This window comes from Epinephelus moara, chromosome 1, assembly GCF_006386435.1.
Source record: "Epinephelus moara isolate mb chromosome 1, YSFRI_EMoa_1.0, whole genome shotgun sequence".
Lineage (NCBI taxonomy): Eukaryota > Metazoa > Chordata > Actinopteri > Perciformes > Serranidae > Epinephelus > Epinephelus moara.
In genome coordinates this window covers 26,824,468-26,844,234 of record NC_065506.1, presented here as the reverse complement: position 1 = coordinate 26,844,234, position 19,767 = coordinate 26,824,468, and the positions used below count along the sequence as shown (strand labels likewise).

Genomic DNA, 19,767 nt, shown 5'->3' with positions numbered 1-19,767 from the left:
GAACTCTCACACTCTTGAAACTTGTTGAATTTTGTTCTGTAAACAGACCACAATCATCACAAGAGAGCAAACAGTGTTGACTCATATGCACTTTATTCAGACATACCCATGGTTTTAAACTTCTTGGCAGAGGAACATTGATTTGTGGAGTCTGGTTTGAAATTTTTTTAGACAAGGAATACAAGCAGACCTGGTAAAAACAGATGAATATACTGAGAACATTTACAACATTAGAGGTGCTTGAGCTTCGTCATGTGGTGCATCTACTCTGTATTTGGTAGCCAGAATCAAGCCCCCATTCAAGTATCTCAATGTATATTCAAAAATATTATTATCCAAGTTTGCGTACAACAGCAGATCACACACGACTTCCTGATCATACCACCCATTTACTGTCTGGATGTCAATGAGGATTAAAATGTGTCCTTACAATCGAACGAGGAGGATGGAGCAAATATGATCGCATAAGTGTAAGAAATACAAAAGAAAACAAAAAGAAGCATTGTTTACCAGTCAACCATGTAACTGAGAAGATGATTTCCCTTAAAGACAGATCAAACCTTTGACAAACAAACATTGATAAAACAGAAAACCTGCAGGCTCCACTGATGACCACAGTGAGGTAAAGGCTCCGACTCCATACCAACTCCTGCTCGAATCTGATAGCAGGAGAGGTCAGAGGTCATGTCATTAGACGGAGGTGCCCTCTGTGGGCGCCACTGTCTTGTTGTCGTCAGGCTTCATGGCTGGGAAGAGCAGCACCTCCTGTGAAAGAACAAAACTGTCAGCTGAGGGGTTTTTTAGCCTGACACGTTAGCAGCTCATGTTTGTGTGCAGACGGTGCCAGAAATTTGATTTCTTGATGAAGTTATCTCTTTAACCCACTGTTCTGTGTCTCTTTAATCTTGTGTTCTGTTGTATTCAGTCTTAGCAAAGCTTAAAGTCCTCTCAAGAGGACAATGCGTTCATGGAAGGTGCAATGTGGTCACACATACCTCATCAGCAACAAGCCTGTTTGATTTAATTCTTGTTTTACTGTAATTCTTCACTCTGAATAGATCCTTTTACAATTACGGTTTCGTAATTAATTAATTCAAGACTCCATTAGTCCATTTATAAACATTATATTCAGTTCATCACATTGTCATATTGCTTATTACTCATGCAATACATGTTGGATTCAGGGCTGTGACACTGTCAGTACAGGTTGCTGATGTAAGCTACTTTGCCAGAACATGTCATAATGGCAAATGCTGGTTCAGCTGGTTTACATAAAAACAAACTGGTTTAAGCTTGCACACCAGAATGCAACAGCAAAGCCAGAACTCAACCAAACTCTAGTCACTACCTCTTTATAAAGCCTCGACCTCACCTGAGCACTGTGGCGTGTACATGCCCTTAAACGTCAAGGAAAAAGAAAACAAAACACATGCAGAGGGCAGAGTCACCACCACACACTTATAATGGGTCATATAGGTGATGAATAAGAGGGATTACTTTTATGAGTCTATACACTGTTTTTTAGGAAAATCCTGAATAGTAAATATTTAATGAGGCCTTCAAGTGAGTGGCCTTCATCAGCGATATAACACAAACAGAGGCAACACTTAGACAGAAAGGAGATGTGACAGTTCAGAGGTGAAAGCTCAGCTGCAATGTCAATAACTAATGCATTTTAAAATCAAATGTGTCCCTCATGTAATTCATTTGAAATCGGACAGGTATGCGAAAATTAAACTTAATGCTTTTTAATATACGTTCAAGACATCTTTTAACCAAATCATGTTTTACTTATTTAAGCATCGCAGGTAAGCACTGCAGGCAAGTAGTATATATGTGGTCTTGTGCAGAGGTGCTACATAGGAATATGGTTATTAGAGTGAGTTAAGTGAATCTTTTTAAGATTTATAACATTAGAAGTGTGGACATATAAAGGCTTCACTCATTTTCACAAATAGAAATTTAAAAAAAACAATGGATAAATGAAATGGCATAAAATGTTTGCACTAGTTACGACCTCACAAACTCAAATTTAAGACTATTTATGACTTTTAAGGCCTTATTATTATTATTATTATGTAACCACCCTGAATGTATTATCCTCATACACTAATATTCTGTTTCTGTTTTCTAAATGCGAACGTGCACACGGTGAGACTCCTTGAGGTTTAACAAACATGTCAAGTGTATTTGCTAACCTTGACCTTTCCACATAAAACATTTCCAAGCTGAACTGGAACAGATTATTTTTGTTTTAATCGTGTATTGTTTTCATTCATGTGTTCTAGCTTACAGTCTTCTTCCACCTTGCCTTTGCTGGTGCAGTGCTGCATATATTGGTGAATTACCACCACCTGTTGTTCAGTGTAACAGTGTGAAGTCATTGGAAGTGCAGATGCAAGAGAAACAGAAGGGGGAACCAAATCATAGAAAAACAGCTCCATAGCGCTTCTAGTGGTCAGACTTCACAGGCAACCCTTAATGCTCATATTGGTCAATTTAGAAGACAATCTATATTATCATTGAGGTACAAGGATTTAAAGGTATACTATGAAGTAATTGTCAGTAACTGTTTATTAGCAGTATCGCCTGTGAAAGTGAAAGTGAACCCTAGATTTACTATCAGTTGCGTCTACAATTTTTGTAGCTCCCTCATGAATGTGTGCTGCTTTCTGTCTGGCACATGGTCACTATCTTTTCATCATGTCCCGACCTCATTTGCACACTGTGCCCAGAGACATAGGTCAGGATTTGTGCAGATAGATACTCCGCCACACACTTCTAGTAGGTCACGAGTGATGACTGGGAGGGATTACTATTGAATGACTTGATACACGTTTTCTTTTTTGTTACGTCTTTTTAGGAAAATCCTGCATAGTATACCTTCATCCTGATTCATAGAACAGGTTTACCTTGATGTTGTTGGAGTCAGTGAGGAACATGGTGACGCGATCGATACCCATCCCCCAGCCGGCAGTTGGTGGCAGTCCGTATTCCAGTGCTGTGCAGAAGGTCTCATCGATGAACATGGCTTCATCATCACCCTCAGCTTTGGCCTGGAAAAAAAAAATCAAAGTCAAATTTTAAAATGCTCTAATTTATATGCTCACACTGTGACAGCCAGGGGCCTTAGCCTTTAGGTAATGGGACTATGTACCAGTGTAGAAGGACAAAGAAATATATCTTGTATACACACCTTGGCTTGCTGCTCAAAAAGCTCCCTCTGTCTAATGGGATCGTTCAACTCAGTGTAAGCATTGCAGATTTCCTTCTTCATCACAAAGAGCTCAAAGCGCTCAGTTAGGCCTTTCTGTGATCTGTGCCTGTAACAATCAAGGGAGAGTCAGTACGAACTCGAGCACTGCATCTTTAAAGGATAAACAAGAGGTTAAAACAAGGCGTTTCTCACCATTTTGCAAGAGGACTCATGATTTGAGGGTGGTCACAGATGAACGTGGGATTGATGCAGGTGACCTCAAGGAAATCTCCAACCAACTGTGGGGGGAAACATGATTAGTAAAGACCTCACAGTAAAAACAAAGAACAGATGCTGATGTTCATCGATGGAGCACCTTGTCTAGGAGGCGGGCAGTGGTTCTTGGTGGAGGACATTCAACTCCTTTCTGTGCACACAGGTCGTCAAAGAATTTACGTGTCTCTGAAGACAAAAGAGTGACAAAGAAATGTGAAGAAAAATAAAAGACATTCAATGAAAACAAAACAGTCTGAATTTAAATGTGAGATAAAGAGAATGTCACAGTTTATCTAAATGGAGATAAAAAGGCTTCAGAACATCCCCTCAAAGAAAAAAGTACAAAAGCTACTCGCACATTTCAGAGGCAGCTTTCTTTTCACAAAGGTCTATCTCTACATTGCCACAGATTCTCACCATCGCTGTCATAGCTGTCAGTAGGAGGGAACTTCACTCCCAAGATCTTCTCCAGGTCATGTGTCATGCTTACTCTTCTGAATGGCGGTGTGAAATCAATCTCATAGGCCTGTCCCTCCGGACCATCAGGGTGATAAGTCACCTTGTATCCTCCAGTGACGTGCTTCACCATTCCTGAAGCAAAAGAGGAAACCACTGAGTTAAGGAGAGACGTTTTCCTGTACATCCCAAGTGTCTGAGAAGCGACCCAACTGAGAAGGTATTGAGATGAAACTGCGCTCTGGCTAATTTCTATATCAAAATATACAATAAATTCCTGTTGCAATGTGCCGTTCTCAGTGACACCAGCTGCTTTTACAATTATTCCGCCTCGCCATTCTGTATAAATACTATTACAGAATGGTGGGACAGAGTTGTCTCGCCTATAAGCTGGCTGTGGGCGTAATAACAGTTCCAAATCAGGGTCTGTGAGCCTCCAAGATGGGACGAGTGTGACATTTTTGCAACCTATCAACGACAGATTTAAAAAGCAGATAGCAGCAGCTGGCACTTCACTCAGAAAAGAAGAACAGCAACCTCAACAATTCAAGTTTCGGAGACAATGAGGTCTGGGAGCTACTTCCCCTGTGAGCAGAAGGTAAGATCAGCTGCCATATAACAGGGATGGTAAACGAATGTTATTGCCATCTAATGCCATTGTTATTGTTAAGAAAACACTGCCTGACATACATATTATACATAACACTAGATACAATTGCTGTTGTGTTACGGGCCGTACACATGCCACGTCTTTAACCGCCTGGAAAACTCAAGGTTGGGCACTGGGCGCTACTTTTGGGCCTTTTTTGTCCCAGCTTTCAAGAGCGCAGTGGCAGGTTGCGTCCTTAACAAGCACCATATCATAGCCTATTTACCTCAAATCCTGAGTGCAGAGCTGATCTTCTTCCAGGCGCTGTTTATAAGTGTGTGGGCATATTGTCCGTGGGACAGGTGTAAAGCTCTGACAGCCCTGCGCCAAAATGATCAACTTTTCCATATTTACCACAGACTGATATTTACGGAAGAAAGGAAAGATATCTGTCAGCTGTGATCGATTGTTCCTTGTCACATGACATGCTGTGTGCGCTGCTGCGTTCCAAAAATTGAACTCAGTTTATCTAAGAGCGTAGCCGTTGCACCCTCAAAAATGGGTGCTTGGGAATGCGTCCGTGCCATTGACGTCACTCTGACGTTGAATTTGAGGGCGCAAAAAACGCAGCATATGTACGGCCCCTTATACCTCATGCCTGTTTTGCTTCCAGAATGCCAGCTATCTAAAACCGCACACTGGGGCGACATTTCACCTGCGTTGTTTGATTCTTCTTAAAAACGCAAGGAGGGGTCTTTGTTGCAGCAGTATTGTGGGATCTCTGTGTAAGACGGGCTACAGAAATTAGTGAGCACATTTCATGTTATCAGTGTTTCTATACAAACCTGCCAAACAGCTCATCACCAGCTTCATACTTGAATGTGAAATATTCTCCTAATTAGGGGTCTAAAGGTCTGCTGTTGCCTCTTACATGGGTGTAAATAGTTCTGCTTTTGTTGTATCTGACATGACAACTTCATAATAAGAAAACAAAAGTGAAACCTTAACTCCACCGAGACTTGTGTACAGCCCCAACAAGCTCTATCGATCAAAATTTTTATGTCATACATGGTTGAGGTTTAGATTTATATCAGTAAAATGTGAGTTTCTGCAATGCAAGAACAAGGCTGAGAATAAGGGGAGGAATGCCTCCTGTCAAGGAGGCTGCCCTCATGGCACGCACTGCACTGCCTGCATGTGGTTATAAAGGTTAACCCTGTGCATGATGAAGGAATTAGGCGTGGCATTTCACAGGGTGGGACTGTCAGTTGCAAACGACAAACAGGATTTTAAAAGACACCTGGAGCAAAGGGAACCTTCTTAAAAATGCAGCCAAACGTTTTTTGCTTATCATTGCTTGTCTTTTTTTAAACATAGGTAGGTTAGCCAGCTTTCTATTAACTGTTTCTCACTATGTCCACTTTGTGTTTTCATGTACCTGAGAGTAGTTTCTCTGTGATATCCATCAAGTCATGGTAATCTGCATACGCCATGTAGAATTCACAGGTGGTGAACTCTGGATTGTGAGTAAGATCGATGCCTTCATTCCTGAACTGACGACCGATCTCGTACACTCTGTCCATTCCACCAACCACAAGCATCTGTGAGACAGATATGATATACACATTAATATTCAAACATCTGACAAAATATTCATATGGCTGATTTCAAATTGACACACAAAAAAGCACATTACCTTGTGGTACAGCTCAGGGGCGATCCTCATGTACAGGTTCATATCCAGCTCATTGTGGTAAGTAACAAATGGACGGGCCACAGCTCCACCAGGAATAATGTTCATCATTGGTGTCTCAATCTAAAGTAACGACAAACATGATCAAACGAGCTAGCTTACACTGGCTATTTCTAACTGCCTCAAATGTGGTGCAAATTTCCAAACTATTGGAGCATTACTAATTTCCTGTTTTGTACTAATTCAAATATAAATTTGTGTTATTTGTGTAAAGACTAAGATTCACAGTTCAACTGATTAGCTGTGTAACATTGTCAACTTGGATGTCTCTACAGTACAGACACCAATTCTTACCTCCAAAAATCCCAGCTGGTCCAGGAAGCTGCGCAGGTATGTGATGATTTTGGAGCGAGTGATGAACTTTTGCCTCACATAGTCATTGAGGATCAGATCCAAGTAGCGCTGACGGAATCGTGTTTCCTTTGAGAGAAGGATTACACAGTGGTGAGAAAAAGTGCTTCAACATTGGTCATTGCTGTTGTAACAACACGTCACTTTGTCTACTTCCCATCAACACAGGCCACCGTGAGCAAATTCACAGTAAGATTAACGTCACTTAAAGATTAAAAAGCTTTTCCACCTTTGTGACATTGCAACCACGGCTGGCTGATATAAGAAAGAAAACACTTCATCTAAAGACAATTAAATTTAAAATCCCTTCTGCTTATGAATAAGCTGGTGAGAAGAGAAAGAAGAATCCTGTGTACCAGACAAACTGGAATCTCCCCTTCAGACACATACTTCATTGTGAGATCAAACTTTCCAGCAGTGAAACTTTCACTTGTCTTTAACATTAATTATAGCTCCGTTTCATTTTAGGTGTGCCAGTAAACCATGCAAGCGGGGCAGCATATACAGTATAGGATGTACTTGTGATGTCATTGCACATGTAAGTCACTACAATCACCCCTCCTTTGGTAGCAGCAACAGTCACCACCTCCCATCATGCATTCAGTGACAAAACAACAACTAAATACACGGCTTAAAAGCAGAGAACAGGATGAGATGTAATAACAGTTGCTTCTACTTTATGCAGTTCACTTTCACTTTCTAAATGATGTATTTGCAGAGACGTGTTATTTAGTTTCGTTTTAAGAAAGAGTGGTGGGCATTACCTTGTCTTTGAGGCCAAAGTGGAGGTGGGGCAACATGTGCAAACATGGTGATAGTAGGGTCATTTCCATGGGAATGATGCTCAACTCCCCCTTCTTGGTCTTCCCCGGGTTACCGCGGACACCAATAATATCACCACGGCGCAGTTTGTTGTTGATGGCCACAAAGGCATCCTCAGACTTGTAGTTCCTGACAGAGTAAGAGAGGACATACAGAAATTAACTCGCTGTACTCTTTATTATCCACACAGACAAGAACTCATAGTTAGAGATGGAATGATACACTGAATAACATTTCACAATACAAAAATGTGACGATATGTGGTCGATCAGGTTTTTGCTGAAGCCTGTACCAAAGAAGCATGTTCCCTTACGTCTGGAGTATGATTTGTAGGCCAGGGCATCTCTGTAGCACAGCAATGCTTCATTATAATGGTGTGTTGTGACACATTTTAGCTGTATCAAAATATTGCAGCTCTTGCGATTTGGATATTGCACTTGACCAAATTGCGATTTCGATGATATTTCGATTAACTGTGCAGCCATAACAATTAGAACTTGTAAAAATGCCCTTGACCAATCCATGCCACTGTACAAATATGCATCTGTTTGCAGTCACGATGCCTCTAAATATCAGCAGGAATTATGTTTTTTGACCGTGGCTATCACTCTGTACCTTGAGTTGGCCATGACTTGCAACTTGACGCCTTCACCTCGCAGGTCATAGAAAATCAGCTTGGCGCCAGAGGCCCTCTTGGCATGGACGCGACCTGTACATCATATATCACATTTAACAGGAGATTTACTGCTGAATTACACTGCACATACAAAATGGAAAATGCATTTTAAATCATACAATTATCCTGGTACCTGACACGTTGAGAACAACATCAGTCAGTTGGTCTCCAGGCTGTAGATGATTGTATTTCTCAATGAAGTCTGTGAGTGACAAGTCTACATGGTACTTGTGAGGGTACGGGTCCTCCGCTGTGCCTTTAAGGTCCTGGATGGCCTGGGTGCGGATCTTGTAGTATTGCTACGTTGAAAGGTCAAACAGATGATTGCATGAATACAAAAACATTAAAGGTATAATTAGTAAAGAGTGAGGTATAATGTTCATAACAAAATATCTCACATTCGGGTCAAGCGTCTCCTCGTCCAATGCACAGGCATTTTGCGTTCCTTGGTCGTTGCTTTCCTTCTTTTGCTCCACCTGCTCCCGAACCTTGGCTTCTTTCTCCGCCGCCTTCTTGTCAGCTTTCATTCGTCTCTTCAGCTCACTGATAAGAGAGGAGGAAGCAATCAAAGATGAGTCATAGGTTAGATATTAAAGTTTACTATCAATGATGCAACTACAACTGAAATTGCGTGGATGTTCAAACACAAACATATGATTTCCCACACAACCACACTGTGCATTTTACTCTATTCTGGTGTTTAAATTGAAAAACAAGGCCACGGCACAAACGACTACTAACGGACAAACACTCATGCAGAAAGGGAAAGGGGTCCACATTTTCTCTGATGACAAAAGGTTGGTTGTTTTTCTCATTGGAATGGAAAAGCCACCAACCTTTTGTCACCTCTCCAACGGATCCCGTAAATTTGAGCTGGGACCGCAGCTGTACATGGGGGGCCACATTTTAACCACTGTCCCCTGACCCCAAAGGCTTGGCACAGCTGCTGCCTGGCTGCCCTGACCAGACACAGCATGCTGAGCTACCAGTCAGCAGACAGACCTGAGAAAATAGACATATATACAAAGACAGTGTAGCTTACAGTATATGCAGCAAAGGCTGTCTTTGGCCCACTAGACACTATTACATACTGTTGTGAAAATATAATAATTCATATATTTGGCATCAGATTAGTTTTACTTTTACTTTTGGTTAGCCAGTCAGAGATAACACAACGTTAACGTTACTGCTAGCAGATAAGGAAAGTTAAAAAAAAAAACGAAGGACACCGCTAATAGCGTAATAACTTCTTCGAAGCCGTTAAACCCCTAAAATACATAATAACAAACTCCTCTTCTAAAATAAAATGTCACAATAAAATATATCATACGTTAAAACCCCAATATCTGACACAAGAAAAAGAAACCACACGATTTCACGACCAATGTATGGAGGACATTTCTTTGAGTGTTGTTGTGGATGTTGTAGTTTTTCTTATTAGTACATGCAACCACTACGATAGGCTTCACTTCATATCAAGGACTACAACTACCACGAACACAAACGAGCTGAATCCTGGGACGTGTAGGCCCATGGTGTGTCTCCATATGGAGCCCTCACTTCGCTAACATCCTCTGACCTGATGCAACGTTAAGTAATAGTGCGTGGCCACATTAAAACGGTCGTAACTGCTGAGGCAGCAGAATATTTGGGGAAAGTAAAACCGCGTAGAGGGTTGAGAGTGATTAAAATGCGATGGAAGAGAAGAATGAGCTCACTTTTTGCTGAGTTTATCTCCGTCCACCGCTGTCACGTCAGCCATGTTGTAGATGCTGCGCTCGGAAAGATCAACTGAAGCGCACGCGCGGCAAAAACGCGAGAAACTTGATGGTACGTTTGGTTGACTGTAGGAAATCAGAGCCCCATACAGAGGGGAAGTAAATAGCTTACAGCAGTTGAAGTCATATTTATATAGTCGTAGGGAGGCGGGAACATGTGTCCTGATGGTGTCACACTACAGGAGGAGTCAGATGGTCAGTGAGAATTGTATTTGTCCCCAAGGACCATGATTTAAATAAATATTCTTGCCATTATTAGGAAGTTTTATGTGTTCCTCACAACTTTGAACTAAACATAAACAGGCTTTCTTAACTATGGCATGATTAAAACAGACCACTCTTCTTTTATGTCTATGTTTATACAAATACACTGTAAAACCTAAACTTATATGATTCATTTTAAGCTTTGAATTTACTTTAAATCTAAAATCACACGCCCCTTATTTAGTTTAGCACAAGACAATTTCTAAACCAATTTATGTGTTAGTCACAACTTAACATCATAACAAACAGTAGGGTTTCTTATCTCGAGCGTGATGTCAGACATACTACTTTATGACACAGATCAATCTTAACACTCACATGGAATCATTACAGCTTATTACAGCATTACACGGTTAAGCATTACAACCTAAAGTCTGTGTTAAACTACAAATGGGTCTTTAAAATCACATATGAAAATGTAATGCCACCCATTTGGATTAGAACAAGAAATAAATGGCTGAAAACACAAGTGTTAAACAGTACGCATATAGTAGCCTGCAGTAAGCTGTATATACAGATAATAGTAGAGCAGAGGTGATGCTCTCATGCAGCTCTTGGCATAACTTTTATCAGTTGAATTTTAATAAGTCACAGGTTTAGTTGCTTTCCCAGTGTTGCACCAGGACTGGTAACATATTATCCTGTGTATTGATAAAAGCTTTTTCTATTTGCTTTATACTGTATATTCATGAAGAAATATGTTTGCAATCATTCATCATTGGAATACAACATTATATATGTGGAGCATATCACATTCTCAGTGTGTCTACAAGTATCAAACAATGACGTTAAATGCTTTTTAAGACCTTTTTAAAATAATTTTTAACCACATTTAATAGTGTTTTTTGGGTAAATAATCTTTTTTTTAATTTAAGCATTCAAGGTAAGTATAACAGTTAGAATATATGTGGTCCTGTAGAGTAGTTTAGGTTAATCTACATTTTTTCCAACAGGTGAGTGCAAGTATGAAGTAAAAGGACAGTATTCAATGACAATTACAGGTTTAAAAAATTGTGACATCAGAAATGTGGACAGAAGAGCTCGACTTATTTTGACAAAAATAATTTAAAATAAGGATATATTAATTAGATTAAATGCTTGTGGCAATTGAGACCTCACAAATTCAAATTTAAGACTATTTAATGACCTTTAAGGCCCTGCAGACACCCTGAGTCTGTGGAAACACATCTCAACACCCCAAAATCTCATAGTTCAGCTATAATATTTATTATTCCCTGTGTTACCTCATAATACAGGAATGACTTTTGGTGGCTCTAAAGGCAAGAAAAGATTGTTGAACTGCCTTTCACGTGTTTAAATAATGTTTGCTTTCAGAGTCTTCATTAAATAAATAAAATAAAGAGCTTTACCCAAGTTGGAGTGAAGTGGCTACATTTTGTCATGACAGTTAGCTCGTAGAAGATATGACATGTGCACTTCTGGGGAAAAATATATCAGACATAAGCAGAACATAAGCCATCAGTCACAGGCCAAATGCTTTGGCACACTCACAACTAAAACTAAAACTAAAACTAAAAGAACATATTTTTCTGAAAGGGTGGATCCTCATTCCAGAGCCAAGCATTCTTCTACAGTATCTTACACACACACACACACACACACACACACACACACACACACACACACACACACACACACAAAACATGAAATAAAAGCTCAAAGGCCTCGCATTTAAAGTATATATGTTTAATATAGATAGCAGCAAGTTTACAGAAATTTAACTGCAAGAGAATAAAAACATCCCAACAAAAGCAAAATACAAAGAAAGTCTTTTTTTCCAAGGGTGATTATTGTTGTTCACATGGTTAGAAACAAAAAGGTTAGAACCATAAATAGGCTGTTTACCAGAAGAGTGGTTCACTTGTGTTGGGAGTAAAGTGAAACTTTAAAGATGTTACAGAAGAATAACGATACCAGACTCAAGAAAGCAGGGACACACTACATGAAAAACTGATGTTTGCAGAATTTTGTAATTCACATTGTTCCAAGATAACATCTATATATGTGAGAACGTCATGACATCCAGGTAACTCAGAGGCCCTGAGAGAAATCTGAAAGATTAGGAACCACTGCACCAGTAAACAATAAGCCTGGATCCACATAAACCCTACAAGCAAGACTGAGATGGTTGTTTAGAAAAGAAATTTGCATTTAATCAACTAAAAAGATTTATAATCAGTTTCAGGCGGCACTCAAAGCGTCAAAGAAAATATTTCGACAAGCAACATAAATAATAGAAAGAACATCTACTTTGGTTTCTCCTTTATGCTGAAAACGGGAGATACTATTTAGAAAAATATATATTCAAAAACTAACAGATCTACATTTACAGTATATTAGCTGCATAGCAGTTTGAGGGAAATTTGTCTGCATCTACGTCGTAGAACATAAATGCAATGGATACTTCAGTACAAACAAGTTAGATGCATGACAGAAATTGCACAACACATTTATCAACCACAACCACGTTCATCTGGTCACTGTTGTCGAGCATTTAAAGTACATTTAAAGTCTTATGGCTTAAAACATTCTAGTTAATGAGGGCTAATCGTCACCGGCAGAACCAGTGCGGTGTCAAACAGGCAACAATGGTAAAACATCAATCTGGTCGCTACGATAAGATCTCCTCAAGGCACATGGTCAATATCTACTGGTGTCTAAAGTGACATTTTGGGGGAAATAACAGTTTGAACACCTTTGATAGCAGATTGAATCTGTTGGTATTAAATGTACAGGTAATGTTAAAAGAAAACCACTTGTTCTATTGCAGGAAATGGAGAGATTTAGACTCTGTAGCATCTTGGAGAAATATGAGAACTTTTATCAACAATCTCCCTCTTTTCCATACAGTTAGTAGTGACCGTATCATGAGTCACATTTTTACACACCTCCAGGCTCCAGTTACATCGTAAATACACAAATGAGGAAACTGTAATTTCCAAAAAGTAATTACCTCCCCAGCATGTGCATAAAAAGAACATTCTGGATCTCAGTGAGACGTTCACAGCCACGCTGTATAATCACATTCAGTTCTATATTCATAGCAAAAATACTGAAATTTATTGGTCCTGTTTCGAAGGATTTCTGATGTCGACAATAAAAAGTGTTGAACTATTTGGTCTACAGGGCCAGCGGTCCAGTTATAAGGCTTGAACACACACATGATATGTACATTAAGGTGTATATTTTTACAAAATCAAAACAAAAAAGAGTAAGCGTGCACAGGAATGTACACAGTGTACAGAGCACTTTATCTCGTTTAAAGGCATCATCACAAGGTGCCACTTATAGTATCAGCAGGTGTGGGGGGGCAAATATACGGGAGTGACATGTATTCACTTGAGAAAAAAAAAGTACTTGCCCTGTTTTTCTGAATTAGCAAGATTATTATCCCAGAATAATGAGAAAAAGCTGAAATAGGAAAAAATCTTTTTCTCTTTTGTTTTTTTTAAGACAATAATCTCATAAATTCTTGTTTTTTTGCTCTGCTCTTTCATTTTTTTTCTGAATTAATGCGATAATAATCTTGTAAATTCTTGTTTTTCTAAATTAATGAGATATCATCCTAGAATAATGAGGAAAAATTTACATGGGAAAAAAAATCTGATTTAAAAAAAATAATAATAATAATAACATAATAATCTCATAAATTCTTGTTTTTTTAATTAACCAAGTTTTATATCAGAATGAATAAATGGAAAAAATCTGCTCTTTTGTTTTTTCCCCTGAATTTATGAGATAATGTTTTTCTAAATTAATTAGATTATTATCTCAGAATAATGAGAAAAAAATTAGATGGGGAAAAAAATCTGATTTTTTTTCTTAAATTAATGAGATAATAACCTTGTAAATTCATGTTTTTTCTAAATTAACAAGATTATTATGTCAGAATTATAAGAGAAGTTTAAATGGAAAAAAAATCTGCTCTTCTGTTTTTCTGGATTGATGAAACAATAATCCCTTAAATTCTTGTTTTCTTTTCCTGAATAAATTAGATTATTATCTCAAAATTACGAGAAAAAATTACATGGAAATAAATCTGCTCTTTTACTGTTCTCAATTAATGTGATAATAATCTTGTAAATTCTGTTTTTTTTAAATTAATGACAATAGTATCTCAAAATTCCAAAAAAAATTTTTTTAAAAAAATCTGCTCTTTTGTTTTTAATTATTGAGATAATAATCTTTAAATTCTTGTTTTTCTAAAATATCGAGATGACCTCGTTAATTCAGAAAAACAAAGCAGTTTGGTTTTTTTCTCAAGTGAATGCATCACCCTTCTGTACAAATCACATTGCTGTCATCAAAACAGTTTGAACAGTCTCGAAATATCTACACACGGCTATGATTAAGGGAAACAATTTAGATAATAAACAACACACAAATAAATTAAACATGCCTCTCCGAAAAGAAGCACAGGTACTACACAGATAAAAAAAAAAGAAAAGAAAAGAAAAAAAAAAGATCTAAACTTTGTAAAACAAACAAAAACAACAACAAAAACAATCATAAATACTCAACACTGGAAATCTTAGTTCTTCTATTTCACAAGTTGAAGAAAGCCAATCACAGATAGCTCTTTTCTCCAAAGTCAGGTTTCCTTCAGGAGTAGGGTCCCTTTAAAAACCACTCACAGCCGCTCAAACTGACACGCCGTAGTTCCTCCGATCACATTACTCAAGTTTACATAATCTCCATCGTAAAACAACGGCTGCTTCTGACTTTAAAGTGTATAAAATGTAACGGTGTTTATGTGTTTCTAATAAACTGTACATAGAAAACAAGACGACAACTGAGGCATAAATCTGAGCTAATTCTGTCATCATCAGAGACCAGCCCCTTGTTCATGCATACACTTACAGTCAAACTAAACATGACACAAACATGTTTTTCTTTTTTTTTAACACAGCAAACAAACAGAAAGAAAAGTGTGGCAGCAGGACATCTTGCTTGATAATGAAATTATAGAAAGAAAAAAGGAGAGAAAAGGTCAACAGCCATAAAACTGGCCCGTCATCAGGATTTAGGCAAAGCAAGATCTGAATCAAACTTTGGTCCTGAGGCCACTGGCCAACTGCAGACGACTGCTTTTACAAGAAAACATGTAAAATGGGCTCTGTTCCTGCGCGTTAATACCTTAACCTGGATATGATGTATGATTTACAGTTGTGGCCAACAAACAGGTACTTCTCCTCAACATTCACTGAATCCATCACATTAATAAAACTGGTTAAAAAAGGCTCTTTTCTAGCTGGGTTAAGAATACTATTCCAGTTCATGCGTGCCTGACGCAGAATGATGCCATCAAAATGACACTAAAACACAATAATAATAATAAACTATATTACATTCTAGTCTCTCTGCTGTTTGAATAAGAGTTATTATCTGTCAGCTGAAATGAGATTGAAAATTTCTCCATCCGCATTTGTCCAGATTTTTTAAGCTGTTTTTTAAAGGAATAAATAACGTATAACGTATTGGGTTTTGGGAATGAACAGTCAATAGTTGTAACAGCATGTTAATCAAAATGTATCTTCTTCACTGTAAACAATGAGGAAGAGGCAGCTGAACCCTCCCCCCGACCCCACGCCACCTCCCGTGGGACTGTACTGTACCCTCGATGAGTAAAGTGGTCACAAAGAACAACAGCATCATAAAGTGCTGAGTATACATGTAAAAAAAAAAAAAAAAGTCTCAGCCAATATTTATCACATTTCTACCACCACACTTTCTCAAAAGATTCTTCGTCATGTATTTAAGGGAGAATCTGTTCTACAAAGAAGCAAACTGACCCAGTTTGGTTTCGGTGAACACAGACTAAATGTTAGCCTGAGTATGTTTGCTCTCCTACATCTCAAAGTGCTACCTGTACACTGTGGTGGAGAAGGTAAAGTATCTCATACTGAGTGATATGTTTCACAGCTAGAGGTGACCATCTTAACTGCACCGCCATGGCGACAGCTGTTGGCTGAACTACTAATATTCTTTTACAGGTGTTAGCGTACGGGCAAAAGAAGTGACAGTAAGTTTTGGCATTGAAAATTTAGCTTTGGAAAACTGAAACATCAGCACTGAAAAAAAGTTCCCCTGAAAAAGGACGCAATCACACTGGTGCTATTTGGTCCGCTTTAAACAAACCCTGGTCCACTTCCACGGATAGTTCAGTTCGTTTGGAGTGGTGTGAACGCTCATTCAAACTCTGGTGCTGACCAAACGAGCGAACCCTGGTCCGCTTGAAAACTGGGGGTCTCGGTTCACTTGCAAGTGAATTCTGGTGCGGTTCGCTTACAGTGGGAAATGCAAAATGACTATCCAGCGAACCAAAGAGAGGAAGTGAGCCAAAGAGAGGAAGTGACATAGAAAAAAAAAAAAACAAAGCCAACAGCGCGAACCAGGAGAAGCAGAGGTAAAAAAAGAAAAAGTTGGAAAATGTCTCGTTGGCAGACGTGGAGTAGTGAGGAGGTGCAGGCGCTTATTGATATATGGTCAGAGGAATATATATTGCAGCTGACCAGCCAGCTGAAGGGGATGGATTTCGGTTTTCGGTCCTGGCCACTAGATCTTCTTCCTCATGCTTTTTTTCTTCCTGGTCAGTGGTCATTTCGGGCAATACCGCCCCCAAACGAGCAGCTGCTGTAACTGCGTGACGTTGTCCAGGTGGTTTGGTCCGCGTTAAAAAGTCCAGTGTGAAAGTGAACCGAACCAAATGAAGGTCTGACATTTTTCGGCATTCCCCGCCCAATTGAACCGAGTCCCCCGGACTATCCTGGTGTGAATGCGCCTTTAATCTCTCCCAAAATGTTCTACAAAGTTCTTAAATTGTGAACAGCAGGAGAAATTACTTTCTTCATCATAATTCATGTTTTTTCTTTTCAATGCTAAAATTTACTGTCACTGTTCTAGCTCCATATTACCGCACCAAACAGGTCTTGACAACACTAGATCTAATTCAGCCAGGCCACTTGCAGACAGCAACAAAATGCCACATTACTTTAGTTATACACCTACTGAGCACTGTTTCTTTCTACGTCATATCATTAATGAAAACCTAAGTCAATTTGTGGGCTATCAAGACAGCTAGAGTGAATACATTTACATTATCAGGTACAAGCTAGCTGCTACAACATTGAAATAATCAGTACCCACATATTAGACACTTGCGTGAGACTACACATCAGATTAGTGTAGGAAACCTTTCTACTTTTCCTCTACCTTTCATTTCTCTACCTCATCTCCTCCCCCTCAAACCTTCTATCAACACACTTTCTGCACTGCTGGGTGAAAATCATTTCAAACCAACAGCGGCTACCTTCCACATCTTGGATGTATTCAACCCTACGTACCACGGTCTGTCTAAACCTTCCTGCTCTGCCGCGCACTCCACCTTCCATCTAAACAACAATACAAAAGAATAATTAAAGGGAACACTATTCATGGAAACCACTAAACGCTTTGGAGTACACTTAAGGAAACATCACGAGAACCAAAAGACGCTGCAGATAACATCACTGACAGTCTATCTACAGATACACACAACACTTCACAAGTTAAATGAACAACAACATCACTAAGTTACTGAACTTTCAGAGGAAAGGTTGAAGAAAAAAGCGCCGAATGCTGCTTTTCTCACTGAACAGTAATGACAATGTGTCTGTTCTCGCCGGGAGTTCATCTAATTCTGCCCGTCTGTTACGTTGGGAGTCAGTCAGTCCTAAAGTCAAAACCAGATATTGACTTTTTTTCAGCCAGCTCACTCAGACAAGAAATCCCAAACTGAACTCTTAGTTCACTGTCTGGATATTAATTTGTCTAGTTAATGATGAGACAACAAATATCATTCATGCCAGTCCTCAGTCCTGACGTAAACCAAATCATGGCATAAGAGGGCAAAGAAATATTTGGTGATCAGATGTAAGAACATACTGTTCAGTTTGTCTCAAACTTCATGATGCAGGGCTAATTCACACATCTTTGACTGCATGTGCTCATCAGCAGACAATATTGTGCCTACATTTCTACAATTATTCCACGTATCAAAATAAAAGACGAATCTGTACGAAGGTTAGTATGAACGAGTTAAGTTGCTGCCCGACTCCTGCAGGCTGACCAGCAGGTCGTCAATCTTCTCCATGTTCTGAGAGGCAGTCATGCTGTTCTGCACAGGCCCAGACTGAGACAGGGACTGGCTGAGCAGGGACTGGATGTGCGCTTCACTCTCTCTTTGGTTCTGACCAGACTGGCTGATGGCTATTATCTGATCCGACAGTGTGTTTCCAGGAGTGTTCATCAGCTGGCCACATTCTGTAGGAGAGGGAAGAGAAAAAGATGATGAAAAAGAATAAGTGAAAAATGAGTTTACAAACCTCACACTTTGGCCCAATCCCATTCCTTATTTTTACCCCTACCCCTCATTTTTAAGTGCTCCTTTGCCCTTCAGAACAGAGTTAGAGGGGGTAGTGGTTGAAACCTTCCCTTGAAAAATGGGACAACCCTTTAAGACCCTCACATGTCATCGGTATTGTCATCATCATCAAACAGACGCAACTATGGCAATCATGGTTTTATGAAATGTGCCACTTATCTGATGGAGACAGAAAAGCATGGACGCTCGCAATTTTGTTTACAACTTTAGTTTCATGTTATCAATTGATTAAACAAGTCATCAAATAAAAAAAGAGCACTGCTTAATTACAAGGCCACTAACGGTGCTCTGAGGCTAACATTAGAAACCCATGCTCCTGTCCTGACAGTCTGCAGTGATATTAGAGGAGAGGTAACAACTGCAACAACAGCGCTGCTGGACTCTAGTAAAATTTCCGGTGTCACATCCCATCAAAGTGGAGAATGTGATGTGGAAATAGGTAAAAATGTGGGACAGCCATGAACAAATAAAAAAACATAATGTAACGTTATCTAGCTAGCAAGACATCAGCATACTGCCAGCTGTTTTTTTATGCTTGTTATTAATAGGAAATAATATTGTAGTGTTTTAATCTTTATGTTGCTTGTGCAGCACATTTTTCATAACACAGTTTCAGTGTGCCTATGAAAAACCTCCTTTTAGAGGGCCATGTAGCCCTCACACTTTGCCCTACCCCTCTATCCCAAGACTCGGGACACCCTACCACCAGAACTGAGCGCCCAAAATGGAGAGATAAAGACTAAGTTAAAGGGGCAAAAGGTGTATTAGTATTGGGCCTTAAAGTGTAAGTTGCAAGTTCTATGTTGCACTTTTCTTTGTGCTTTTCATATGTACGCATTATTTCAAGCGCACTGAATTGAAAAGAAAGGAGAATTAGCAGAAGCTACTGTAGGTGAACTTGAGGACAAAGGCTGAATTTATGATCACATAATTAGAATTTTTGCAACACACAGTATGTGTTTATGTATGCACAACAATAACTGTTCATAAATTCATCGTAATGTACACATCATTTTGTATTTTTCTAATAATATTACAGTGAATTCTTGTCCAGACCTAGATAGCCTTTGAAATGGTTATTTCTCAGTTTAGTAATAATATATTTAATTGGACAAAAAAGAGGGGAAAATGTTAACAGTTAATTACATTAGTAAACTTTTAAA

General features: G+C 39.0%; 3 protein-coding genes across 6 annotated transcripts in view; 1 reads left to right on the top strand and 2 right to left on the bottom strand.

The window, feature by feature from the left end:
- Window positions 1-19,767, top strand: part of LOC126389193 (cytochrome c oxidase subunit 4 isoform 1, mitochondrial) — a 516,851-nt gene that overhangs the window by 74,188 nt on the left and 422,896 nt on the right. The gene's annotated exons all lie outside the window — the stretch shown is intronic.
- On the bottom strand, window positions 77-9,992 carry kars1 (lysyl-tRNA synthetase 1). Of its 2 annotated transcripts, XM_050042572.1 has the most exons (15): window positions 9,838-9,974; window positions 8,956-9,121; window positions 8,518-8,662; window positions 8,253-8,418; window positions 8,059-8,152; window positions 7,386-7,572; window positions 6,565-6,690; window positions 6,214-6,333; window positions 5,956-6,118; window positions 3,890-4,063; window positions 3,573-3,658; window positions 3,410-3,495; window positions 3,197-3,323; window positions 2,913-3,056; window positions 77-765 (listed from the first exon to the last, which is right to left on the bottom strand). In XM_050042572.1, the coding sequence occupies exons 2-15, from the start codon at window positions 9,093-9,095 to the stop codon at window positions 691-693; spliced, it is 1,833 nt and encodes a 610-aa protein (XP_049898529.1). In that variant the 5' UTR covers window positions 9,096-9,121; window positions 9,838-9,974; the 3' UTR covers window positions 77-690. The 2 variants fall into 2 exon arrangements, with proteins under 2 accessions (XP_049898529.1, XP_049898538.1); XM_050042581.1 differs by lacking the exon at window positions 8,956-9,121 and having other exon boundaries at window positions 9,838-9,992.
- Window positions 14,520-19,767, bottom strand: part of nfat5b (nuclear factor of activated T cells 5b) — a 45,234-nt gene continuing 39,986 nt past the window's right edge. For all 3 annotated transcript variants that reach the window (XM_050042538.1, XM_050042547.1, XM_050042555.1), the window contains one exon: window positions 14,520-18,483. In XM_050042538.1, the coding sequence (XP_049898495.1) occupies window positions 18,245-18,483 (239 nt within the window). In that variant the 3' untranslated portion in view covers window positions 14,520-18,244. The remainder of the gene's footprint in view (window positions 18,484-19,767) is intronic.